Raw genomic sequence first — 23,055 nt, 5'->3', positions numbered from 1 at the left:
GCCTTGCTTGTGTGTGTACATAGGGAGAGACCTGTCAGTCACCTGGAGCGGGACAGCATCAGACTAGCCTGGTCTCTCCCTATAGTCACTGGCCAGATTCTCAAACCTACCGTAGGTTCTCCAAAGACTGCAATCGCGGGGTTCGGATTCAAGCTGCCCGTGGTTCGGGCACCATAGATCTAGCGACAGGTCCCATTTAACTGAAACCGACTGTTTTACAATGACCGCCCCCTTACCCAGACCAGAGCGCAGGGATCGCCATACATTATACACACCGGCCATTCTTCCGGATTGCACCAGCACCCCAATAGGCCACCATCTTGGGCAATGCTGGTGGTCAGATGTAAGAGGGTTAGCGGTTGGTCAGTAGGGTCAGAGCGTCCACCACCTCAGGGCTACAGGGAGGAATAACAGCACTATAACGATGGAGGAGAACTGTCACCGCTGAGAAAGGACATGTCTGACCCTGCACGCCCACACGGCACAGGAGGGTCACCCTCACCTAGGGCCATGCACCGCAGATGCCACCAGCTGACAGGCACTGGCCTCCTGGCACCACCGATGGCTCCCGACACCGGAGCGCTCACACACCTGTCACACCCCCGGGCACGTCGCTGTAGCCCATGTGCGGCCCAGGATGTGACAGGAGGAAAGTAAGCGACAATCACAGCAACTGCCACTAATAACGCCTTCTACTGAGCGAGGAGGCGCACGGACACCACGGCGACCAGTAACGGAAGCCCCGGAGCGGCCACCGAGCCGCTTACCTTTGAATTTGTAAACACTCCGCTCCTAGCACGACTCCAGCACTAGGACCCCTCCACACAGCTGTCCGCAAGGGCGCCGGTCAGCAGCCTGCACACAACACGGGGCTCCCGAATACAATAACCCCGCGGGACACTTCTGCTGCCTGAACGTGCTGCAGTACAATGCTTACCTATCTACACGTAGAAGCAGGTACTTTTATCAGGTGCATGCTTGTGGACAGGCAGTGAGGCAGACGGCTACCAGAAGGACCCCTGCACTGTACGTGCTTGTAGGTGGCCGCAATGTGAAGGACGCGGAAGTGACCTAGTGTGGCGCTGTGTGCAGTGCCAGGCTGGGCCCGCCAGGGGGAGACACTGGCTGCAGGACTAGCTCGTCAGCAGCACACAGCATGTAGAAGTGAAGCGTCTTCTTCATCTCCTGTCGGCTGCAGTCCTGCTACTAATGAGCATCCGTGCTGCCGGAACACTGGGCTTGTACTATGGGACTAGAGGCTCATAGGAGGAACAACCCTGTAGCCACAAGGCTGCTGAGCTTTTCTTATTCGGCAGTTTCTTATTTGGCAATGCTTTTCTGTGTTTTTTTACAGTTTTTAAAACAAAAATAAAAAATTACAATAATAAAATACAATGCAGCGAGCGGGCCTGATGTGAGTACCCTTAAAAACGGCTATAAAAGTTATCAAAGTGTGCACGGAAGGGCGTTCTGGAAAAAGTTATATGACTTTGGGTCGCTGATTTCACAGCAGCATCACATACATAGCGTAGCGTCTGCCGCCTCCTCCTCTGACCTTTTCTCAATGTGATCACCTGCAAGGTGTCTTCCAGCCAATAGCTGGAAGGGACTTTGTATAAAAGGGTACCCCCCCAAATGGGAGGTGCCTGAGCAACTCCTAGAGTTCAGTCTGTGAAACTGTATGTTGCCAGGGCTCTGCCCCTAGTCTGTTAGAACCATTCCTCTAGCCTGTGTTCCCATATTATAGCAGGGGTACTCTAAATACTGCCCGCGGGCCGCATGCGACCTGCCAAGGACTTTTATCCAGCCCCCTGGGCCCGGCCGGCATTGAACTTTACTCCAGCTCAGCGCCAGTGGGCCCCGTAATCGCGGGCAAAACAAGGCGCAGAGGAAAGACGTTGCGCTGCCCTCCGTATGCAGCGAGTACACAGACAACGTGATTGTCATCACGCCGCCTGTGCGGGAGAAGACAGAGATGAGCGGGGCCTTTCCAGAGCAGCGGGGGGCATAGGTGAGTACTGTTTTTTTGTTTGTTTTTTTACGCCAGATCCTATTGGGGACATTTACCTGCCTACTGGGAACTCTCGCACCACACCAGTCTGAGCCTGAAGTAAAAGCGGAGTTCCACCAATATGGGCACTGGTAAGGCCAAGATGATATGGACTGGCAAGGCTGCATTGATGGGCACTGATCAGACTGCATTGATGGGCAGTGCAGTCTGTATGTCTCCGTGTGGGCAATTGTATTGCTTTTGTAGCGCTGTATATATATTGGTATTTTACTAGTAGCAATTTGGAGTTCCTAGGAAACAATGATATCAAAAAAGAGAAAAATTGCTTCACTTGTTACGATTAGCAGTGACAAATATGGAGCCGAACATTGACTATCTCATTAGCCAAAAGCAGGCCCATAGTTCCCATTGAAATACCTGTAAGTTTGTTGATTTTAACTTTACTTGTTCTTTATTTTAAATATTGTATTTGTTCCTGTTTTTTGTTTTGTTTTTTTACGTCAAAATAAGATGTGTGCATAGGAATTTGTTCATCGTTTTTTATAGCTATATTCCAGCCCTCCAATAGTCCGAGGGACAGTGAACTGGCCGCCTGTTTAAAAAGTTTGAGGACCCCTGTTATAGAGGTTTCCCATCCTGTAGTGTCCATGTAGTTGTCTAGGTTACAGGTTATCCTGAAAACCGTGTCTGTGATTCCAAGTGACCGTCCTGTCTGCACCGTCTGAGCCTGTCCCAAGTGGCCGTCCTGTCTGCACCGTCTGAACCTGTGCCAAGTTGATGTCTGAACCTATCCCAAGTGGCCATCCTGTCTGCACAGTCTAAACCTGTCCCAAGTGGCCATCCTGCCATGTCTTGGACTCTCTATCCACATTGACGTCTCTGACCCTTGGGGTCAGCTGCTACTGCCAAACGTCCTGGAGTGGCACCTGGCAGCTACCTGCTGCACAAGCCTGACCTCACCACTAGATGTTACAGTGAATACAAAGGTAGCTGCTTAATCACGCACCTCCCGAGTAGGTCCGATGCATGGCAGCAAGCCACATCTGCCACCTGCGAGCGTGACACATAGTGATGGCCCGCATCAAATTCAGGTCTCTCCAGCCTGGCCCAAATGTGTTCTGGGCATCAGAACGAGCATCAAAGTAACAGGAGAAATTGTACCTCAAAAGTTGTTGTACAATTTGTCCTGAGTATGCTGATACCCCATATATGCAGGTAAAGCACTGTTTAGGCGCACGGCAGAGCTCGGAAGGGAAGGAGGGCTGTTTCACTTTTGCAAAATTGGCTGGAATTGAGATTGGACGCCATGTTGCGTTTGGAGAGCCTCTGATGTGCCTAAACGGTGGAATCCCCCCACAAGTGACACCATTTTGGAAAGTAGACTCCCTAAGGAACTTATCTAGGTGTGTGGTGTGCAATTTGAACCCCCAAGTGCTTCACAGAAGTTTATAATGTAGAGCTGGAAAAATAAAAATTCTTATTTTTTTTCACAAAAATGATTTTTTTTCGCCCCCAATTTTTTTATTTTTCCAAGGGTAACAGGAGAAATGGGACCCCAAAAGTTGTTGTGCAATTTGTCCTGAGTTTGCTGATACCCCATATGTGGGGGTAAACCACTGTTTGGGTGCATGGCAGGGAAGAAGCACTGTTTGACTTTTTCAACTCAAAATTGGCTTGAATTGAAATCAAACACGTTGCGTTTGGAGAGCCCCTGACATGCCTAAACGGTGGAAACCCCCCAATTCTAACTCCAACCCTAATCCCAACCATAACCCTAATGGGAAAATGGAAAATACTTTTTTTTTTTTTAATTTATTTTAGTTTTCCCTTACTAAGAGAGTGATAAAGGGGGGTTTGATTTACTGTTTATAGGGGTTTTTATAGCTGGTTTGACAGCTGTCACACACTAAAAGATGCTTTTTATTGCAAAAAATAGCTTTTGCATCACCACATTTTGAGCTATAATTTTTCCATATTTTGGCCCACAGAGTCATGTGAGGTCTTGTTTTTTGCAGGATGAGTTGACGTTTTTATTGGTACCATTTTCGGGCACTTGACACTTTATCACTTTTTATTCTGATTTTTGGGAGGCAGAATGAACAAAAACCAGCAATTCATGAATTTCTTTTGGGGGGTGTTTATAGCGTTCCGCGTGTGGTAAAATTGATAAAGCAGTTTTATTCTTTGGGTCAGTACGATGACAGCGATACCTCATTTATATAATTTTTTAATGTTTTGGCGCTTTTATACAATAAAATCTATTTTATAGAAAAATTAATTATTTTCCTCTTCGCCACGACCGCACCCACAGAGAGAGGGGATCCGCCCCTAGAAACAGGAAACCTACAGAGAGATAAATGGGGCGGTCCCCCTCGCTCCCTCAGTTTGGTTTCCTGTTCCTAGAAGGAACCCGCAGAAGAGGATGCCTGGTCTGGTAGCCGCCCGCGTGCATGATATGAGCAGCGGGGGCCCCAGTACTGGAAGCAGCGTCGGGTGGAGAGAAGGCCCCCCCCCGGCTGGTAATGCAGGTGAGCAGTACCGAGGCTCACTATTATGGGGCAGGGTTCCCCCCCATCCCCACAGAGGGATACAGACGCATTACAGAAGCGCGGCACCGGGGATGGTAACCCCCCCCCCTCGATACAGCGAGGCCGGGTAAGTCAGGAGATCCTGAGCTCACAGATTATAAGGTGCGGGCAGCGCTAAGAAGAGCGGAATACCTGGAGATATCCGGCGGTCTAAGGGGCAGCGATCGAGCGTCAGGTCGGGCAGGTAGCCGGCGCTCCCAGGCTGAGGCGACCCAGAAGTTCAGTAACAGCTTCCCGGGTCAGAGGAGGCAAGTAAGAGCGGTATCGCGGGAGCAGGAGCCGCGCATGCGCAATGGGAGGCAGAGAAGAAGAAAAAATGGCCGAAAAAAAAAAAAGAGGCGGAACCGGAAAGCTGCATAAAGGACACCGGTAATACTACAGCGGTGCGCAGCTATGTCGTCCACAAACGACCCGGTTTCGCTCCAACTGAGTCAGGCCTAAAACTAGAATTTGTTCGGCACCCACCGAACTCCTTCCTATTGACTTCTATGAAGTCCCAAACACAGCAGGAAGCACTGGAGATGGAGATTGCAGCACTATTAACTAAGCGTGTTTTGATAGAGGTCCCCGGGGGACAAAAAGGGAAAGGGCTTTTATTCTCCCCTATTTTTAGTCCCTAAACCAGACGGCTCTTTTAGGACTATAATAAATTTAAAAAAGCTTAATACATTCTTGAAGCTGAGGCCGTTTAAGATGGAGTCAATGTGTTCAGGAATAAAACTCTTGTTCGCCAGGTGCTATATGGCAGTCTTGGACCTAAAGGATGCCTATTACCATCTCCCCATACACCAAGGGCACCAGAAGTTCCTGCGGGTAGTAGTCTGGTTCAAGGGTCGGATTCAACATTTCCAATTTACGGCAATGCCGTTCGGACTATCTATGGCTCCTCGAGTGTTTACCAAACTGATGCTAGATGTGATGTCATATATAAGGCTGAATGACACCCTAGTGGTCCCCTACTTGGACGACCTGCTCATAGTAGGAAATTCTGTTTCCCAATGTGAAAAAAGAATAGCTGATATTGTCTCATCCCTACAGACAATAGGCTGGCTAATCAACTGGGAGAAGTCCAGGCTGAGACCGGTAACCGGTTGTCAGTTGTAAGAGAATCAGCTGACACCCAGACGCGATCAGCCGTGCTCCCCCTGTGATCGCGTATGACGTACTATCCCGTCCATGGGCATTAAGGCCAAGGACGGGATAGTACGTCATATGTCAGAAAAGGGTTAATAACCAGGGCAGTGGAGTTGGTAAGCCAAACCTCCAACTCTTCAATTTCCTTGACTCCCAACTCCACAGCCCTGGTCACTACTGAGCATGTACTTTATGCAGCACAGATTCATCTCTAGTAAAAGCCAAAATCCTTAGATAAGGAACGGAACAGACATTTATAGGATGTTTCTTAACTTTCCCAAATTCCTATAAAAAAAAATTCCAGCACATCCTGCACTGTACTACTGTACCCAATGTAGTATATATTTTAGGAGTCTGAGTCCATCCATTTTATACAGATTCCAACTCCACCAAAATGAACATAAACTCCAACTCCACATCCCTGTTAATAACACTCTTACTTTTAAGGGCACTGTGTTATGATTTGCTGCAAAAGACCGGAAGAAAGGGAGGTCTGCAGAGAACAGCTATGGATGTGAAAAGTCATCATGGCATCTAGACAAGATGAAGATTGAAAGAGACAACTCCATAGAAGATGTAATCTATAAGTTACCTGGATGTAAGTGTTTATTTGTGATACTGATTAATTATCATCAGTACTGTGGTTCCTGTAAAGTCCGCAGTCTGATAATGACTGTTAATAACAACTTTCAGTATCTCATTAGCATTGTTAAAGACATACTGGTAGTTGTAGGGTTGCCTGTTCATGCAATACAATTGTCTATGGGGCAGACTTGATATTACAATTGATTGTTGTACTAAGCTTGGTTCTTGTATTCCAGTACTCTTGGTTCTGGTCATGTATTCCTGTACTGATGGAGGTTCTGGTGACCTATTAATTTACTCATAGTAGTTCTGGTGATATAGTCAAGTATCGATGGTGGGTATGTTGATGTATTCATGTACGGGTGGTGGATTTAAAGATACATTTGTGTACTAATGGTGGTTCTGCTGATGTATTCATGTACTGATGGTGTTTCTGGTGCCATATTAATTTACTGTTGATGGCTCTGGTGCTCTAATTATGTACTGATGATGATTTTGGCTTCGTATGCATATACTGACAATGATTTTGGTGATGAATATATGATCAGAATCATCATCACTACATGAATGTTACCAGAAGACCTCACCAGAACCATCATCTGTTTTGTGCAAGCTGTATTTGTTGCACGATGGACGCAAAAACCATCAGACGTATCCGTTTATTTATAATGGGGGGGGGGGGGGTCTGTTTATTTTTCATTCGGGTATTTGCCAAATGCTGAACACCGTAATTGAAACTAAACAGCCCCTATTATAGTTACGCTTTATTAGTTTCCATAACTATCCTTGGGTTCTACATTTAAAATTTAGGATGTCAGAGGTGAATATCGCTATATTTTTTTCCCCTGTACTGTGTGAATGGTCAGCAAAAATTATCGATTCTGTATTGAATATTGAAATTGCACTCCCTGATAAGTCACAAGCCGAAATTACAACCCTTTTTTTATTTTTTTTACATTTGATAACATTTTTTTTGTGAAAATGTTAACAATTCTAGTGGAAGTGGTCATCAGTTTGCTACCTAACCCATCGGAGGGGAAGGGGAATGTGCATTTGGGGTTCAGCTACCTTAGTCTCTGAGCCATTCCTTTGCTTTGGGGCGGGGGGCAGCGCCATTGGCTTCATCTACATTGGGCACCAAAATACTTTGTCCCGGCCATGCCTATACATATAATTTTCTGTTGAATGGGGGTCTGAGTACTGGAACCCCCACCAACCCTGAGAACAAAGCTCTGAAATGCCCCATCGGGATAGAGCCAATGTTCAGGCATAATGGCACTGATTGCATTTCTGCCAAATGCCATATTTATCAAGCTGTTTGGGGAAGAATACCTCTGAAGTCTAAAGCATACCAAGAGTATTCTCTGGTGGATTTGTACAGAATCCAGAAGAAAAATCTTCTGTTTACTAGGTTATTAAACTAGAGGCACACAGAATATAACGTACAAAATTAACGCCTGTGTACATCGATGCAACTAACGATACCCTAATTTTACAAGAGAAAAAAGCACATGGAAAAGGCAGCAGCACATTTTTTGTATTGAGACTGGGGGATGGAGGAGAGCTAATGATGCTGCATTGAGGATGGGTGAGACTAAATTATGAAGTGGGGAGAGCAGTTGATAATGAATAGAAGGTGGGGGTGGGAGAGAGGGCGGACATGACCTAATGAATTGGGGTGGAGGGGGGCATGTAAATATAATGAATCGGGAGAGCAGGATGTACAGCGTGGAGGGTGTTGAGGATGCAGGAGTGTGACTGGTATTGAATTTGGGGAAAGGGTAGAGGTGCTACTTAAGCTATATATTGGTTGGGTAAAGTGGCTATTTATAATTAGTGGGGTTACAGTGGTGGATTATAATTTATATTTAGAATGGGGGGCTGCATAATAACTACCGTATATACTCGAGTATAAGCCGACCTGAGTATAAGTCGAGGCCCCTTATTTTGCCACAAAAAAACTGGGAAAACTTATTGACTTGAGTATAAGCCCAGTGTGGAAAATGCAGCACCTACTGGTAAATTTCAATAATAAAAATAGATGCCATTAAAAGTAACATTAATTGAGACATCAGTAGGTTAAATGTGTTTGAATATCCATATTGAATCAGGAGCCCCATATAATGCTCCATACAGTTTATGATGGCCCCATAAGATGCTCCATAGAAAAATACGCCCCATATAATGCTCCATAAAGGTTGATGGCCCCATAAGATGCTCCATATTAAAATATGCCCCATATAATGCTGTATACAGTTCATGGTGGGCCCCATAAGATGCTCCATATCGATATCATGCTGCACAAAGGTTAATGGTGGCCCCATAAGATGATGCATATTAAAATATGCCCCATATAATGTTCCTTAAAGGTTGATGGCCCCATAAGATGCTCCATAGAAAAATATGCCCCATATAATGCTGCATAAAGGTTAATGATGGCCCCATAAGATGCTCCATATTAAAATATGCCCCATATAATGCTGCACAAAGGTTAATGATGGCCCCATAAGATGCTCCATAATAAAATATGCCCCATATAATGTTCCTTAAAGGTTGATGGCTCCATAAGATGCTCCATAGAAAAATATGCCCCATATAATGCTCCATAAAGGTTGATGATGGCCCCATAAGATGCTCATATATAGCACAATTGATATTATACCCAATAATGATGCTGCTGCAATTAAAAAAAGACACATTCCTCTTGTCGATGCTCGCTGCTCCTCAGCGTCGCCGGCTCTCTGCAGTGACTGTTCAGGCAGAGGGCGCACACTATGGACGTCATCGCGTCCTCTGACCTGAACATCAGTGAGAGGACGCAGAAGACACAGCGGGACAGGTGAATATCGCAAGTGTCGGGGGGGCCTGACCAAGCGGCGACACAGGCACTTGGTCCCCATAACGCGCCAGTGTCCCCTCCAGCTCAGAACCCCGGCACTTGCCCCGTTGCCAATGATGACCCTGTCAGCAGCCACCGGGACACTGACAGAGGCTGCAGGTGAGCGCGGACATGTTCTGGGGACCTCCATCCTGCATCGGTGAGCAGGTAAGTGGAACCATGACTCGTGTAAAAGTTGTGAGGGGTCTTTTTCAGCCCAAAAAAGGGGATGAACAACTCTGCTTACACAAGAGTATATACGGTAATATATTAATGGTGCATGCACGTCTTTATTCAGCGGCGTAGTGTAGAAGTTGGGGAAAAAGTGGGGGATGTGCTCTGGAAGTGGTGCTGTACATTACTATGTTAAGCAGAGATGAATTCTGACTGGAAGAAGTGATGGCGGTCTGCGCTGGATGAAAAACTTCAACTCGAGACTGGTAAGTCAGTGTGTTACTTATACACTTAAACGAAATAGCATATACAGAGCTCCTGTGTATAAAGTCACTGTATTATCTGTACACTGATCTATATACAGAGCTCCAATGTATAATGTTACCAGTGATCACTATACTACCTGTACACTGACACTATGTACAGATCTCATAGGTATAATGACACTTATGGTAATATTAGTATTGTGGTTTAACCATTCTATTACCTGTATGCCCATAGTAATACATCAAAATCGTCCAGGGGGTGACAGATTCCCTTTAATAATCAGTATTGGAGTATTCAGTCACTATGTGGTGGTAATATGTGGTCTGGTGATGGTGTGTTGGTATTTGTTCCATGTTTGATGGTATACTATCACGAAAAGTGTCATTATACACAGGAGCTCTGTACATGGTATACAGTGTATAGTGTCAATGTACAGTGATCATTCTGTATATACTATATATTGAAAGTGTACAAGTATCACACTGAGTTACCAGTGACTTCTTTAGTTCAAGATATTCATCTTTGCTTTTCTTCTTCATCCGGTGCAGACCACCATCACTTTTTCCAGCCAGGACGCATCGCTGCAGAAAATAACAGTTGTCTAGAGCACATTCTCCAACTTCCACACTACACCAGATGAAGAAAAAAAAGTGACACTGTCGCCCTGCACAGTGAAAGCTCTCCCCTGACTGAAAACAGTATTCTCAAAAATAAAATACATCATAGCAGTAATAATATCCCTTAATTAGCCCCTACAGTTATAATGTTCTACAACCTGGCACCCTCCTCTAACAACTGTCACGACTCTGTTGTCGAGTGTCTCAGGACTAGGGGCTCCTTCCTTGTCCCTAACTCTAGGGGCACCCTAGCTTGCTCTGTTCCCTGGATTAGTTCTGATGGTGAAGATACCAGGGCCATGTACCATGCCTTAGCTCCTGAATCAGTCCTCAGTCTGTACCCTTCCCCCACCCAGGGAAGAGGGGAGTAGTAGTGTACCATAATACACCAACCAGACTGATAAGGTAATACGAACAGGGGTAATGAAAAATACCATACAAATATATACACACACATAACAGAAAGATACATCGGGGAGTGGAGGATGGGGTTAAACCAAAGTAGGAAATGAAAGGGAATCACACACTCAAAACCTAGCAACAGTCACAGATAAATCCACCAAACACCTTTCTCCAATAACCACCACCAACCTCTGCGATTCAGCATAAAAAGCTACCTCTGACAATGAATGCTAGCCACGACCCAGTTTATATAGGAGATGGGACTGGCTAACAATGCACATCTGAGAGTCTAAACTCTCCAGGAGCTATCAACAGAGCAGACTTAGGGTACCGTTACACTTAGCGATGCACCAGCGATCCCGACAACGATATGGATCGCTGGTGCATCGCTAAGTGGTCGCTAGTGAGCTGCCACACAGGCAGATCTCACCAGCGACATAGCAGCAGTCGGGGGTCGCTACTTACCTGTCAGACGCAGCGATCCTGACGTCCTCCCGCCCGCGTCCACACGTCGCTCGTCGGCGCCACAGGAAGTCCAGCAGGAAGCGCCCGATGAGAAATGGCCCAGGACCTTCTCGCGCGACCAGCGATAATCAGCAGGGGAGCCGGTCGGAGGTATCACACATAGCGATATCGCTAGCAATATCACTGCTACGTCACAAAACCAGTGACGTTACAGCGATATTGCTAGCGATCTCGCTGTGTGTAACGGGGGCTTAACTCCTGCACTGCCAAAAGAAATTTACGCCTTTTAATATGAAGGTAAAGTACTCCTAACCAGTGCAGGAGTAGTAGAAATCAGCCACTGCAGTCTTCTGGCTCCTCTCTGTCGAAGAATACACGTGACAGTAACATCCCCTATCCTGGGTCCATGTGTCTCCATCCTGCTTCTATATGACCTCCTATCCTTGCCCCATATCTCTCCATCCTGCACCCATATATGTCCTCTCATCCTTACCCCTATATTTCTCCATCCCCCCCCTCCCATATTGCAGATTTCTGTACAAAAAAAATCTCTCCTTATCTGGCCATGATCCAGCGGCATCCTTTTCCTCAAACTTAGAGGCGCAGACGTGCCAGCACATGGCAATGACATCATATGCTGGTGACGTTCAGCTGCTGGCCTCTGATTGGCTGAAGGTTCCTATTACGGTGCAAGAAGTGGGTTCGGCATGGCAATATATTTCAAATGAACATGTGTCTGAGGACGCATATTCAGTTACTGAGCGAATGGCTGAATCTTGCCTCTGGGGCTCCCCTACTCACTGGGCACCATACACCAGTAAGGGCAGTAAAGCCCTGATGGCGGCCCTTACTGGCCTCGGCCATAGGAGGCCCATAATGGCCTTGGCTGACCCACACTGCCCTCGGTCGTAGCAGTGGTCTGAGCCGTGGCTGGCCCATACTGGCGTGGCCTCAGCCGTAGGAGTCCCACAACCTAAGTGAGAAACTTAGACGAGGCTGAAGTTGGGTTCTTATTCGGCAATTTTTTCACTTCTGCTTTTTATAGGTTTAACAACAAGAAATAATCCTCACAATAATAACATACAATGCAGTGAGGTGCCCTGAAGTGAATACATGTAAAAACAGCTACAAAAATTATAAAACTGGCACAAAAATAGGCATCAACATGGGCACCGAAGGGCGTTAAAGAAAGGGTTAAATGACTTTGGACCGCTTAGTGTGAGATCGGTGACCCAAAGTCATTTAACCCCTTAGAAACATCAGTTACGTATTCAAATGGCCAGAATCAACTGCCCGCTTTGATGCCAGTTCTGATGCCCAGAACCCATTTGGGCCAGGCTGGAGAGACCTGGTTTTGATGTGGGGGCTCCCTGTTCTATACGCCTGCAGTGTGATATCAGCGGTCCAAAGTCATTTAACCCTTTTTCATTAACGCCATTCACATCAGGGCACCTAACCCACGTCAACCTCGAGAAACTTGAGCTATCCCATAACAACAAAATATAGTATAGCACCTCCCCCTGCACGGACCGAATGGATGAACCCATGCTCCTTAGCATCGCGCCCCCAGAGCCAACCAATCCCCTGCAGGGGGAGTCTCCTGTCAGCGATTACCACGTTTTCTTGTATTGAGATTGCGCACAAGGGGTTTTTTTTTTTTTAACTCTTTGGTTGCTGCAGTGCCGGCTGCTGGTGTCCCCACCACTGATTACAGTATGTCGGCCTGGCTTAGTGTCTGTGCACGGAGTGGCGGCCTGTGGCGACCATCGCTGCCCAGGTTCTACCGCACTGAGCGCGGGGTGTACGGCTACCGACCGAAGAAGAGTGAGGCTGCAGGCAGCCGTGTGAAGGAGGAGGCGGCGGGGGTCCGTGCAGGTGTGTGGGCCCGTCACTGGTCATGTGGTGAGGGGAGGACTGGGCACAGCTGGTGCCAGACGCCTCCTCAGTGCTGGGGCAAGGACTGCTGGCCATGCATGAGGCTGCTATCCGCAGGGTGCTCCAGGCCATGCTGCTGCCGCCATGTATTAGGTGCAGCCATGATGGAGAGCCTGGCCCCAGTCGATACATGGACAGTGTTTGCTCTAATTTTCCTCCGCTGTGTAATATTTTTCTATTATTATTTTTTTAAATCTGCCACCCTTTTCCAGAGATATGTGCCCGTTTAGTGCTGATTTGTATGGCCTTTGCCATGGGGGCCTGGCTCACAAGGTTGGTTTGCAGGTCAGCCTTAATACTCGCCTCATGGGACCCTCAGAGCAATGCCCCTTGTAAGATGATAGAAATTTGCACTAGATAAAAAGGCCCTTATCTCTGGCACCGTATGGCGGAATACAGTGGGGCGCAGTGGAGCCAAACTTGCGGCTTAGGCCTCTGAGGCTGTGTGCACACGCTGCGGATTTTGCTGCGGTGCACAGTACCATGATTCCCTATGGGAATCAAAAACCGCAATGCAGACGGTGCGGAATTTTCCGCGCGGATTATCTGCAGTTTTCAATCCGCAGAAAGAATTGACATGTCAATTCTTTCTGCGGATTCCGCTGCGGTTTGCCAACTCCTCCATTGAGGAGATGAAAAACCGCAGGGCAAAACCGCAGAGCAATCCGCAGGTAAAACCGCAGGTCTTTTGACCTGCGGTTTCACCTGCGGATTTATCCACACCTAATCCGCAGCGTGTGCACACAGCCTTACTGTGAAGCACGGTAGTTTTCCGTAAACCAGGCGCTGCACTCTTCGTAGACGCCTGGCGAACGGCTGCCCCTTTGTGCCCACTCCCTTTGTTCACAGCCAAATTCACCCAATAGTCTTGCAGGGTATTTACAGGATGTGTCACAAAATAATAAGGACTCTGGTATCGAATAAAATATTTGCAGAGGCAGAAAGATTCTCGGCCACACAGGTTTTTAGAACCAGGTAGAGTTTATTTTGTTTTTTTTTTCATGATGCGAAAACTGTGAAGCGCTCATTTATTGCATGACATGGTGCTAAGACAGTAATATGCCAAATGTACAGTTTGAGGTCTCATGCAAAGCAGGGGTCGGGTAATTGTCTGGAGGGTGACACCCCCTGCACTGTGCAGCTGGCACTGGGACTCCGTGTATTGCTGTGCCATGCACATATTGTTAAATAGGTTTTACCAGATCTTTCCATGTCGTAGAAGTGGTCTCCACCGATCCATTCCTGAGGACACCACTATGCAGAGAAAAGCTTTGTAACAGGCACAACGCTGCCTCTCCTTTCGTAAGGTTTGGAAGAGGTCCGAAAAGGTCCCTAGTTACTTTGCAATGCAGAAAACTGTCAGACCCAGTAAATTTGCAAATTGCCTCATCAGAGAGGAAGAGGACTTGAACCCCAATGCCACCCATTGGAATAGCCATCCTAAAATTCACTATTGACCCTTTAAGGATTGCTACTTCCAATAGGAAGAGGCAATTTGCATATTTAATTTCCCTGAGGAGCATTACAAGGCTTAGGCCAGGAGCAGACTAGCTTATGGCATCAGACTAGCTCTCGCATCGGATGCGATATGCTACTGACCCTTGGCTCCTGCTCTGCAGCGAGCAGGAGCCGAGTGTATGCGTCTGTGCTCCGAGCCTCTTGCACAGACCTGGTCAGAGCACAGCTGCGGGGGACAGGGTATATCGCACAGCAATCGGATGATATCCAAGTGATGTGTGCTGTGTCACTCGCCCACATATGCTTATATGGGAGCGAGTGCGCAGAGACTCAGCAGAGTGTCCGGTGCAAATCGCAGCATGCTGAAAACGGCCGAGAAAAAAATATACTGATGGGAGCTACACTATTGTGAACACTCTTAACCTGACTTCTGAGTTTGGGCTCACTCTGGTGGTGGCTGAGGGTAGTGGAGCTGGTCGGGTTGACAAGTCCATCACCTGAAGACTATGAGTGGAGGTCAGGTGTTACAGACTGGGAAGATTTAAGTGAGCAAGCTTCCCTCAGTTGCTGCTGGTGATTTGTTTTTCTTCCTGTGCATCTTGAAGTCCGTTTGTCCCCTGCTTGGTCCTGCATCGTCAGATAAGTTATTTGTTTGCTGGAATCTTTTTGCGTTTCATCCAGTTTTGCCTTTCTCTGCTTTCTGCTTTGCTGTGTGGGTTCAGCATTGTTCCCTGCTGGGACCGGTGCTGGACCCCACTCCATATGCCACAGCTTATGTCAGTCTATTCAGTATTGCTAATCCCCTGTTATAGCTGTGTCTTTGGTTTTGCTTCCAGTTCACACCAGAATGCTGATGTAGTGGGGGAGAGGTCGTGTGGCCTCAGTATTTTTGCATATCAGACGTGTTGGATTTTTTATGGTTTTTGTGTGATTGCAGACAGTATCTTTTCTGTCCTGTGCTATCTAGACAGTTTGGGCCCCATTATTTGCTCAGTCTATTTCTGTCTGTGTTTGTGCCTCATCTTGTCTCACCGACAATATATGTTTGGGGGCTATCTTTTCCTTTGGGGTTCTGCTCCGGGACAGTTTAGCTTTCCCCTTTCTTGTTTTAGGCTTAGGCTACTTTCACACATCATTTTTTTGCTGTCAGGCAGGATCCGGCTATTTTTAGAAAAAACGGATCCGGCATAAATTTTGGAGAACTGTAGAAACGGATCCGTTTTTTTGCTGGATCCGTCTAGCAGGTTATATCTGTTCCTGGGGGCTGGCCAATTGGATCTGAGCATGCGCAGACTTAAAAAAACCGGATCCGGTGGCTGGATCCGTCTTTTTCTGGATCCGGAGCATTCCGGCGCCCATAGACTTTCATTGTAGCAAAAAGCTGGAAGCGCCGGATCCGGCACTTCCGGCTTTTTCGCCGGAGACAAAAAACGTTACAGTAGCCGTTTTTTCCAGACGCCGGAATGAGACAAGTTGCCGGATCCGGCAAAAAACGGATGAAACGCAATGCCATCCGGCACGATCCGGCGCTAATGCAAGTCAATGGGGAAAAACTGGATCCGGCATTGCATTTTGCCGGATCCGGTTTTACAAAAAAAAGCCGGATCGCGCCTGAAGGCAAAAAACTGATGTGTGAAAGAGGCCTTAGTTAACTCTTTGGCTGTGCCGAGGCGTCTAGGGCATCGTAGGTACATCCCACGGCTAATTCTAGTTGTGTTGTTAAGTTTAGGGGTCTGCAATCCGCTAAGGCTAGTTTCACACTAGCGTTTAAACGACGCGCGCACGGCGCCGCTAAGCCACGCCCCCTGCCGGCTCCCTGCCCGCCCCTTCCTGTTATCGCCTCCTCCGAGCGCAGAGGGCTGAATGCGTTATGCGCACCCTATCTTTAGCATAGGGTGCGCAGGCCGTGCGCAACTATGAATATAGCGTGCGCTGCGCATTTTTGAATGTGCGCCGTGCGCGCCAAAATGCAACATGCTGCGTTCGGCGCGCACGGCGCACCACCAAAAATGCGCAGCGCACGCTATATTCATAGTTGCGCACGGCCTGCGCACCCTATGGTAAAGATAGGGTGCGCATAACGCATGCAGCCCTCTGCGCTCGGAGGAGGCGATAACAGGAAGGGGCGGGCAGGGAGCCGGCAGGGGGCGTGGCTTAGCGGCGCCGTGCGCGCGTAGTTTAAACGCTAGTGTGAAACTAGCCTTAGTTGCCAACCTTTCTGGTGTTCTGGTTGCCTAGCTTATTTCCTGGTTATCCTCCTCGGTGACCTAATCATAACACTACCCCATAGCTGAATACTGGTCCGAGTGCTATGCGATGTTTTATCGCATAGCACTCATCCGTTTTCATTTCAAGCGTGACCCTGGCCTTATAATCCTCCTCACACTGACATACCAGGTTAGGCATGTGGCTCTTCCCTGATGAAGGAAAGGTTCCGAAACGCGAGTCGATGCGTTCCTCACACAATGACTTCCATATGCCCAGGTAATCTATTTTTCTGCTTGTGACCATCAGATGCTGAAATTTTTGTTTATATATAGTCTTTACCTCCTCCTCATTTATTATATGTCCATGTGATTTGCAGCATCTCCTGTTTCACCAGCTGATTGCACATATTGGGATTTTTTATTATCAGTCATAACCCCGTTTTTCTCTCTTCCGTCTTCCTCCTTTCCTGCTCAAGCACATGCTCTTTAAAGGTAACCTGTCACCTGGTTTTTCAGCTATAAGCTGCAGCCACTGCCCCCGATCTAACCTGAAAGAGAAGAAAAACAAGTTATATTATACTCACCAAGGGGCGGTCCGGTCCGATGGGTGTCGCAGGTCCTGATCCGATGCCTCTCATCTTCATGCGATGTCGTTGTCTTGCTTCTTGTCGTGGCTCCTGCGCAGGCGTACTTATCTGCCCTGTTGAGGGCAAAGCCAAGTACTGCAGTGCGCAGGCGTCGGGAAAGGTCAGAGAGGCCCAGCCCAGATCTTGGGGGTCTCAAAGGTCAGGCATTTAGAGATTTGCCATCGCTTATCACATGGCAATACCCATTTTAACATCTATTACCTATCTACTGTGTAGGTGCAAAATAAACAGTGCAGAGGTGTTTGTATGGAATCACTGTGTGGTACAGAAATAGTCTCTGGAGTTGAGCAAAAAAGATTTATAGGACCCTGGCCAGTGATTTTGTTGGTAGTCTATGGTCACTGGTCCAGAGCAATGTAAACCTCCTACTACCTGCGTCATCCTTTGCACTTCTGTTGATAAACTGGCCAGCGACTTCATTACAATGCCGCAAGATGTCATGGCAGCCTGCAGAAGAGGCACAAGGGAAATCTCAGTTTAGTAGGAGGTTTACAATTCTCGGGTCCATCAGCAGCGAACCACAAACATGGCTGTTGGATCAGGGTTCAGCAAAACTATTTGCTCTACCCCAAAATTGTGTTATAGTGCTGTGTAGGAGACCTGGCTATGTATTATTAGTGAATTTAGAACAATTTTCCTCATCCTGTACACCCTTGAGCTGTTTTATATGTATGGGCACATTGTATCTGTTCTTCTACCACATATAAGGGCCACTATGTATTCATAAGTCAAGGTAACAAGCAGGAGGAATATAACTTTTTGACAGCTGTACTTGAAACTTTTGACAGCTGTGGCCATTGTTCTCTTGCCATAGAGTGCATTTTGTGACATGTCACATGAGATCAGTTTTTCTTTCAAGGTTCGGGCTGTAGACTTCATGATATATGACCAGCAGTATTTAGTGGAGTTTGGACTTTAGATAGTTAAACACTAGCGTCTCTAATATGCTCTGTAGGTACGTTGTTGAGCTGATGCTGCACTTTTGGCTTTTGTGCTTCACCACTGTAACGATAGCCCCTGTCCATTTTCCTATAGCGGTATTTAGATGTCGTTGATGAGGTAACTGTGCCTCCCTATATGAACTAGTGTGGACTCGGGCTGTCTATGTATTGACTAGATGGGCAGTTATCTGAAGGACAACATCTGAATGAATGACAACCATGTAGTACTACATTTCCCAGTAATCACAGGCGAAATGTCTGGCTGATTCTGTTTCCCCCTGGTAAATTCGGCTATCTGTCGGCTGGTGCTCGGAAACGTTCCTGTAGCTCCAGTATACAGTCATTGGGCATGCTTCAAGCTTTATCTTGGACAGTTGTGGTAAGCGCCACAATCATGAAAAAAATCTCATCCTTGCTGCTGGAATTCTCTGCACTGAGCTTGACCTGCAGTGTGGATATTTAAATCTGTATGTCAATTTATGTTGTGCATTTTACCCCATTGAGTTTAATAGGGAAGTCAAAATCTTCAGCAAACAAGAAATTAAAAAAATACCCTTCCACCACTAACATCTAAAAGCAATTACTCTTTAAAGGCAAGTGGCGACACCACTGGAACTGCGCCACAGCGGGAGGTAAGTATAGGTGTTTTTTATTTTAACGGGGGCAAACATTCAGATTGAGACGTGGATACCCGCTTTAAGTAAGCCTTGTGCATTAAAATTAAGCATATAAGCAAACTAAGTTTATATGACTTACCGTACATTTTTTTTGTATACTTTTTGTAGTGGATCACGGCCTTGCAAGACTAATAACAGCTTACCGTGAGCATGGTCACAAAGCTGCAAAAATTAATCCATTGTTTACTGGACAAGCGGTGATGGATATGGTGCCAGAAATACAGGCACTTTCCGAAATTCTCCATGGACCTTTTCATACAGCAGGTAAAGCTAAGATGATTTCATGAATTAAACTGTGCCCTGATGTTAGAATTTGCTAGTACGTAGACAGGACTATTTGTAGATTCCCTACTGCTTGAGGCGAAAATTGAAATGGCATCTCCCATTCCTAGGGAAAAAAAAATATTTAATAGCAAAACAAAAATAAAATGTAAGAACCTCCTTCTCTAACTTAGAGCTATGTCTTTTTTTTGCAGAGTTTTTGTAGCAGTAAGGCTGTGTGCCCACGTAGCGATTTTTAAGCGTTTTTGACGCGATTTTCGGCGTGAAAACGCAGCAAAAACGTTTAAAAATCGTGTACAGAATGCCCCCCATGCATTCCTATGGCATTCCGCACATGCTGTGCTAATGCTGCGATTTTTTTCCGCGGCGGAATCGCATCGCGGAAAAAATCGCAGCATGATCATTCTTTTGTGCGGAATTGCCGCGATTCCGCACCCATAGGAATGCATGAGAACTGCTTACTTCCCGCGTGTGGCTATGCCCACCATGCGGGAAGTTAAGCGTCTCATTTGCGGTTGGTACCCACGGTGTGGAGGAGAGGAGACTGTCCTCCAGGCCCTGGGTACCATACCCCTGTAAAAAAAAAAAAAGAATAAAAAATAAAAAATCGGGGTATATTTACCTTCCGGCGTCCCGCGCTGCATTCCCGGCCTAAGCGTTCCCAGTAATGCCTTGCGGCACGGTCCAGTGATGACGTAGTCTCGCGTGACTCTAGCGGTCTCGCGAGATCGCTATAGCAACGCGAGACTACGTCAGCACAGGTCGCGCAAGGCATTACTGGGAACGCTGTGGCCCGGGAATGCAGCGCGGGACGCCGGAAGGTAAATATACACCGATTATTTTTTATTTTTTTTTTTTTCCATTCCATCTTTTACTATTGATGCCGCATAGGCGGCCTCAATAGTAACAACCTGGTCACACTTGTCAAACACTATGTTTGACGAGTGTGACCAACCTGTCAATCACTTTCCAAGCGATGCTTCAAATCGCTTGGAAAGTGCTTGTATATCGCACACGAAAATCGCGGTGAAATCGCGCGGGAAAAAACGCGCGATTTCTGGGAAGGAGTCCGGTTTTTGGTGTGCGTTTTAACACGTACCGTGGGCACATAACCTAAGGCTGGGTTCACATTAGCGTTTTTTAGTGCAGCGCTTCGTGTGCGTCCATGCGCATGCACCATGCGCCCCTATGTTTAACATGGCGGGCGCATGGTCTAGCGTTTGCACGCGTTCATATGTGTTTTCATGCTCATGCGTTTTTTTGTAGTGTGTGCCTAGGTGGTCAGACGCAACCTGTAGCATTTTTGGGTCCGTCCAACGGCGTCAAAAAAACACTTGCGCACGGAAAGCGACAAAATAACACATTACAGTCTAGGGGATCGCATGCTTTTAAAATCACTTGCGTTTTAAGAGTTAACATGGCTAGAAACTGGTTAACACGCATGTGCCTAAAAAAACGCATGCAAAACGCTTGATGCGTTTTTTGCATGCGTTTCTACTGCGCACGGAGTGCAGCGCTAAAAAAACGCTAATGTGAAAGTAGCCTTACTGAGCAGAACCTCCTGAGTATTTGATGTGTTGTGCATTTTTAGGCTGTGTGCCAGCGTTGCGTTTTTTAAGCGTTTTTGCCGCTGTGGAAACGTTTAAAAAAACGCTAACAAAACGCATTCCCATGCAATCCTATGGGATTCCACAGTGGCTGTGCCAATGCTGCAGATTTTTTCGCTGCGGAATCGCATAGCGGTAAAATCCGCAGCATGTTCATTATTTCTGCAGAATCGCGGCAATTCCGCCGCCATAGGATTGCATTTAAACGCTCACTTTACGCATGTGGCTATGCCCACCATGCGTAAAGTGAGAGCTTCATGTGCAGTTGGTACCCAGGGTCTGGAGGAGAGGAGACTCTCCTCCATGCCCTAGGTACCATATTCCTGTAAAAAATAGAATGAAAATAAAAGATAGGGATATACTTACCCTCTGTCGGCCCCTGGAGTCCTCCCGGCCCTCATCGGCGCTGCCAGCAACTTCCGTTCCCAGGGATGCATTGCGCAAATGACCTCTGATGACGTAGCGGTCTTGCGTGACTGTAATGGTGTCGATGCGTCCTCAGGCAGCAATGAGCATACACTAGCCTCACAGACAGGGCATGGTATGCCCAGCATGCAAGGTCACGTGGGCACCTGCATCTATCAGACTGATGCTGCATACCTAGCTCCATTTGGTAAGGTTGCCAGCTTTTAGCCGACAACTGGGACAAAAATCGTGGACCGCCCATAATTTTACTGACACATCATCCGTCTATATAGTTCATGCCACTAAATGCACTCAACCAAACTTGACAAACCTTAATACTTAAGGTTAATACATTAAATAAGATAATCCCAGGGTAATTTCCTTACACATGCCCTTATATATACAATAGATTTGAAAAATTACATACCATTGATTCTAGGCTTTTATCACTTAAACACATGAGAGCAGGAAGTATCATTTCACAACATTTACCACCTTTAACCCCTTCACGAATTTGGACGTATCCACACATCCAGGTTGGTAAGCACCTACCAACCTTGGATGTATGAATATGTCCAGGCAGTTTTGAACGCACATGACTCAGCATTCGCTGCCGATCGGCACCCCTGCAATATCATCCCGAGGGGCCGATCGTTGCAAGGGTGATTTAATGTAATCCAGGCTCTAGCAAGTTAGTTAGATCAAGTGCAGTGCATGATCTTACTACGGTAACTTGTGTCAGTGCAGCACTGAGAGTTATAAAGCATAGGAATGCTCCTGTATTACTATGATTTATAATTACGATCAGAGTTGTGAAAGGCAAAGTCCCATAGTGGAACAAAATAAAGAAAAAAAAAATCACAAAATAGAAAATATATTGTACCAATAAATATTTTTATGAAAATAAATAATTAAAAAAGTACACATATTTGGTATTGCCGTGTCCGGAACGACACGACCTATAAAAGTGTCCCACTGGTTAACCTCTTCAATGAACACCGTGTAAAAAAAAAAAAAGGTAAAAACTATGCTTTTTCATCATGTCGCCAAAAAAAGTGATCAAAAATACGAATATAGATGACAGTGTTAGAGCTGAAAACATCATCATGTCCCACAAAAAAACAGAACAGGCTGCCATACACCTCAATTAGTGGTAAAATAAATAAGTTATAGCTCTCAGAATAAACCGATGCAAAAATAATTTTTTCTTTAAAATATTTTCAGTGTAATAGTGCCAAAACATAAAAAGATATAAATGTGGTAGCGCTGTAATCATACTGACTCAAAGAATAAAACTGCCTTACTACTTTTACCACAGGTGGCATTTAAAAAAAAAAAATTCCTGAATTGCTGGCTTTTGTTCATTCTGCCTCCCAAAAATCTCAATAAAAAGAAATAAAAAAATGTAAGGTACCGTATATACTCGAGTATAAGCCGATCCCCCTATTTTTGCCACAAAAAACTGGGAAAACGTATTGACTCGTGTATAAGCTGAGGGTGCACAGTGAGTGGCCTCAGTTATCTGCAGTGTGTGGCCCCAGTTATGATGCACAGTGTGTGGCCCCAGTTATGATGCACAGTGTGTGGCCCCCAGTTATGATGCACAGTGTGTGGCCCCCAGTTATGATGCACAGTGTGTGGCCCCCAGTTATGATGCACAGTGTGTGGCCCCCAGTTATGATGCACAGTGTGTGGCCCCCAGTTATGATGCACAGTGTGTGGCCCCCAGTTATGATGCACAGTGTGTGGCCCCCAGTTATGATGCACAGTGTGTG

At 46.5% G+C, this 23,055-nt stretch overlaps 2 protein-coding genes across 9 annotated transcripts in view; one reads left to right on the top strand and one right to left on the bottom strand.

Moving 5' to 3' along the window:
* UPF2 (UPF2 regulator of nonsense mediated mRNA decay) overlaps positions 1-1,080 on the bottom strand; it is a 123,549-nt gene extending 122,469 nt beyond the window's left edge. For 2 of the 5 annotated variants that reach the window (XM_073588979.1, XM_073588984.1), the window contains exon 1: positions 768-922. The gene's annotated coding sequence lies outside the window, so the exon portion shown is untranslated. The other 3 variants (XM_073588982.1, XM_073588981.1, XM_073588983.1) reach the window with 3 other exon arrangements.
* A 583-nt stretch (positions 1,081-1,663) lies between these two features.
* Positions 1,664-23,055, top strand: part of DHTKD1 (dehydrogenase E1 and transketolase domain containing 1) — a 124,532-nt gene continuing 103,140 nt past the window's right edge. Inside the window, exons 1-2 of one of the 4 annotated variants that reach the window (XM_073588976.1) lie at positions 1,664-2,011; positions 19,095-19,250. In XM_073588976.1, the coding sequence (XP_073445077.1) occupies positions 1,915-2,011; positions 19,095-19,250 (253 nt within the window). In that variant the 5' untranslated portion in view covers positions 1,664-1,914. Of the gene's footprint in view, positions 2,012-12,729; positions 12,997-19,094; positions 19,251-23,055 lie in introns of those variants that run through there. The other 3 variants (XM_073588975.1, XM_073588977.1, XM_073588978.1) reach the window with 3 other exon arrangements.

The sequence above is a fragment of the Dendrobates tinctorius genome, unplaced genomic scaffold (genome assembly GCF_039654945.1).
Source record: "Dendrobates tinctorius isolate UK_male_01 unplaced genomic scaffold, ASM3965494v1 ptg000105l, whole genome shotgun sequence".
In the NCBI taxonomy this organism is placed as follows: Eukaryota; Metazoa; Chordata; class Amphibia; order Anura; family Dendrobatidae; genus Dendrobates; species Dendrobates tinctorius.
The sequence above is the reverse complement of the archived record's forward strand: the minus strand, read 5'-3'. Positions and strand labels throughout refer to the sequence as shown.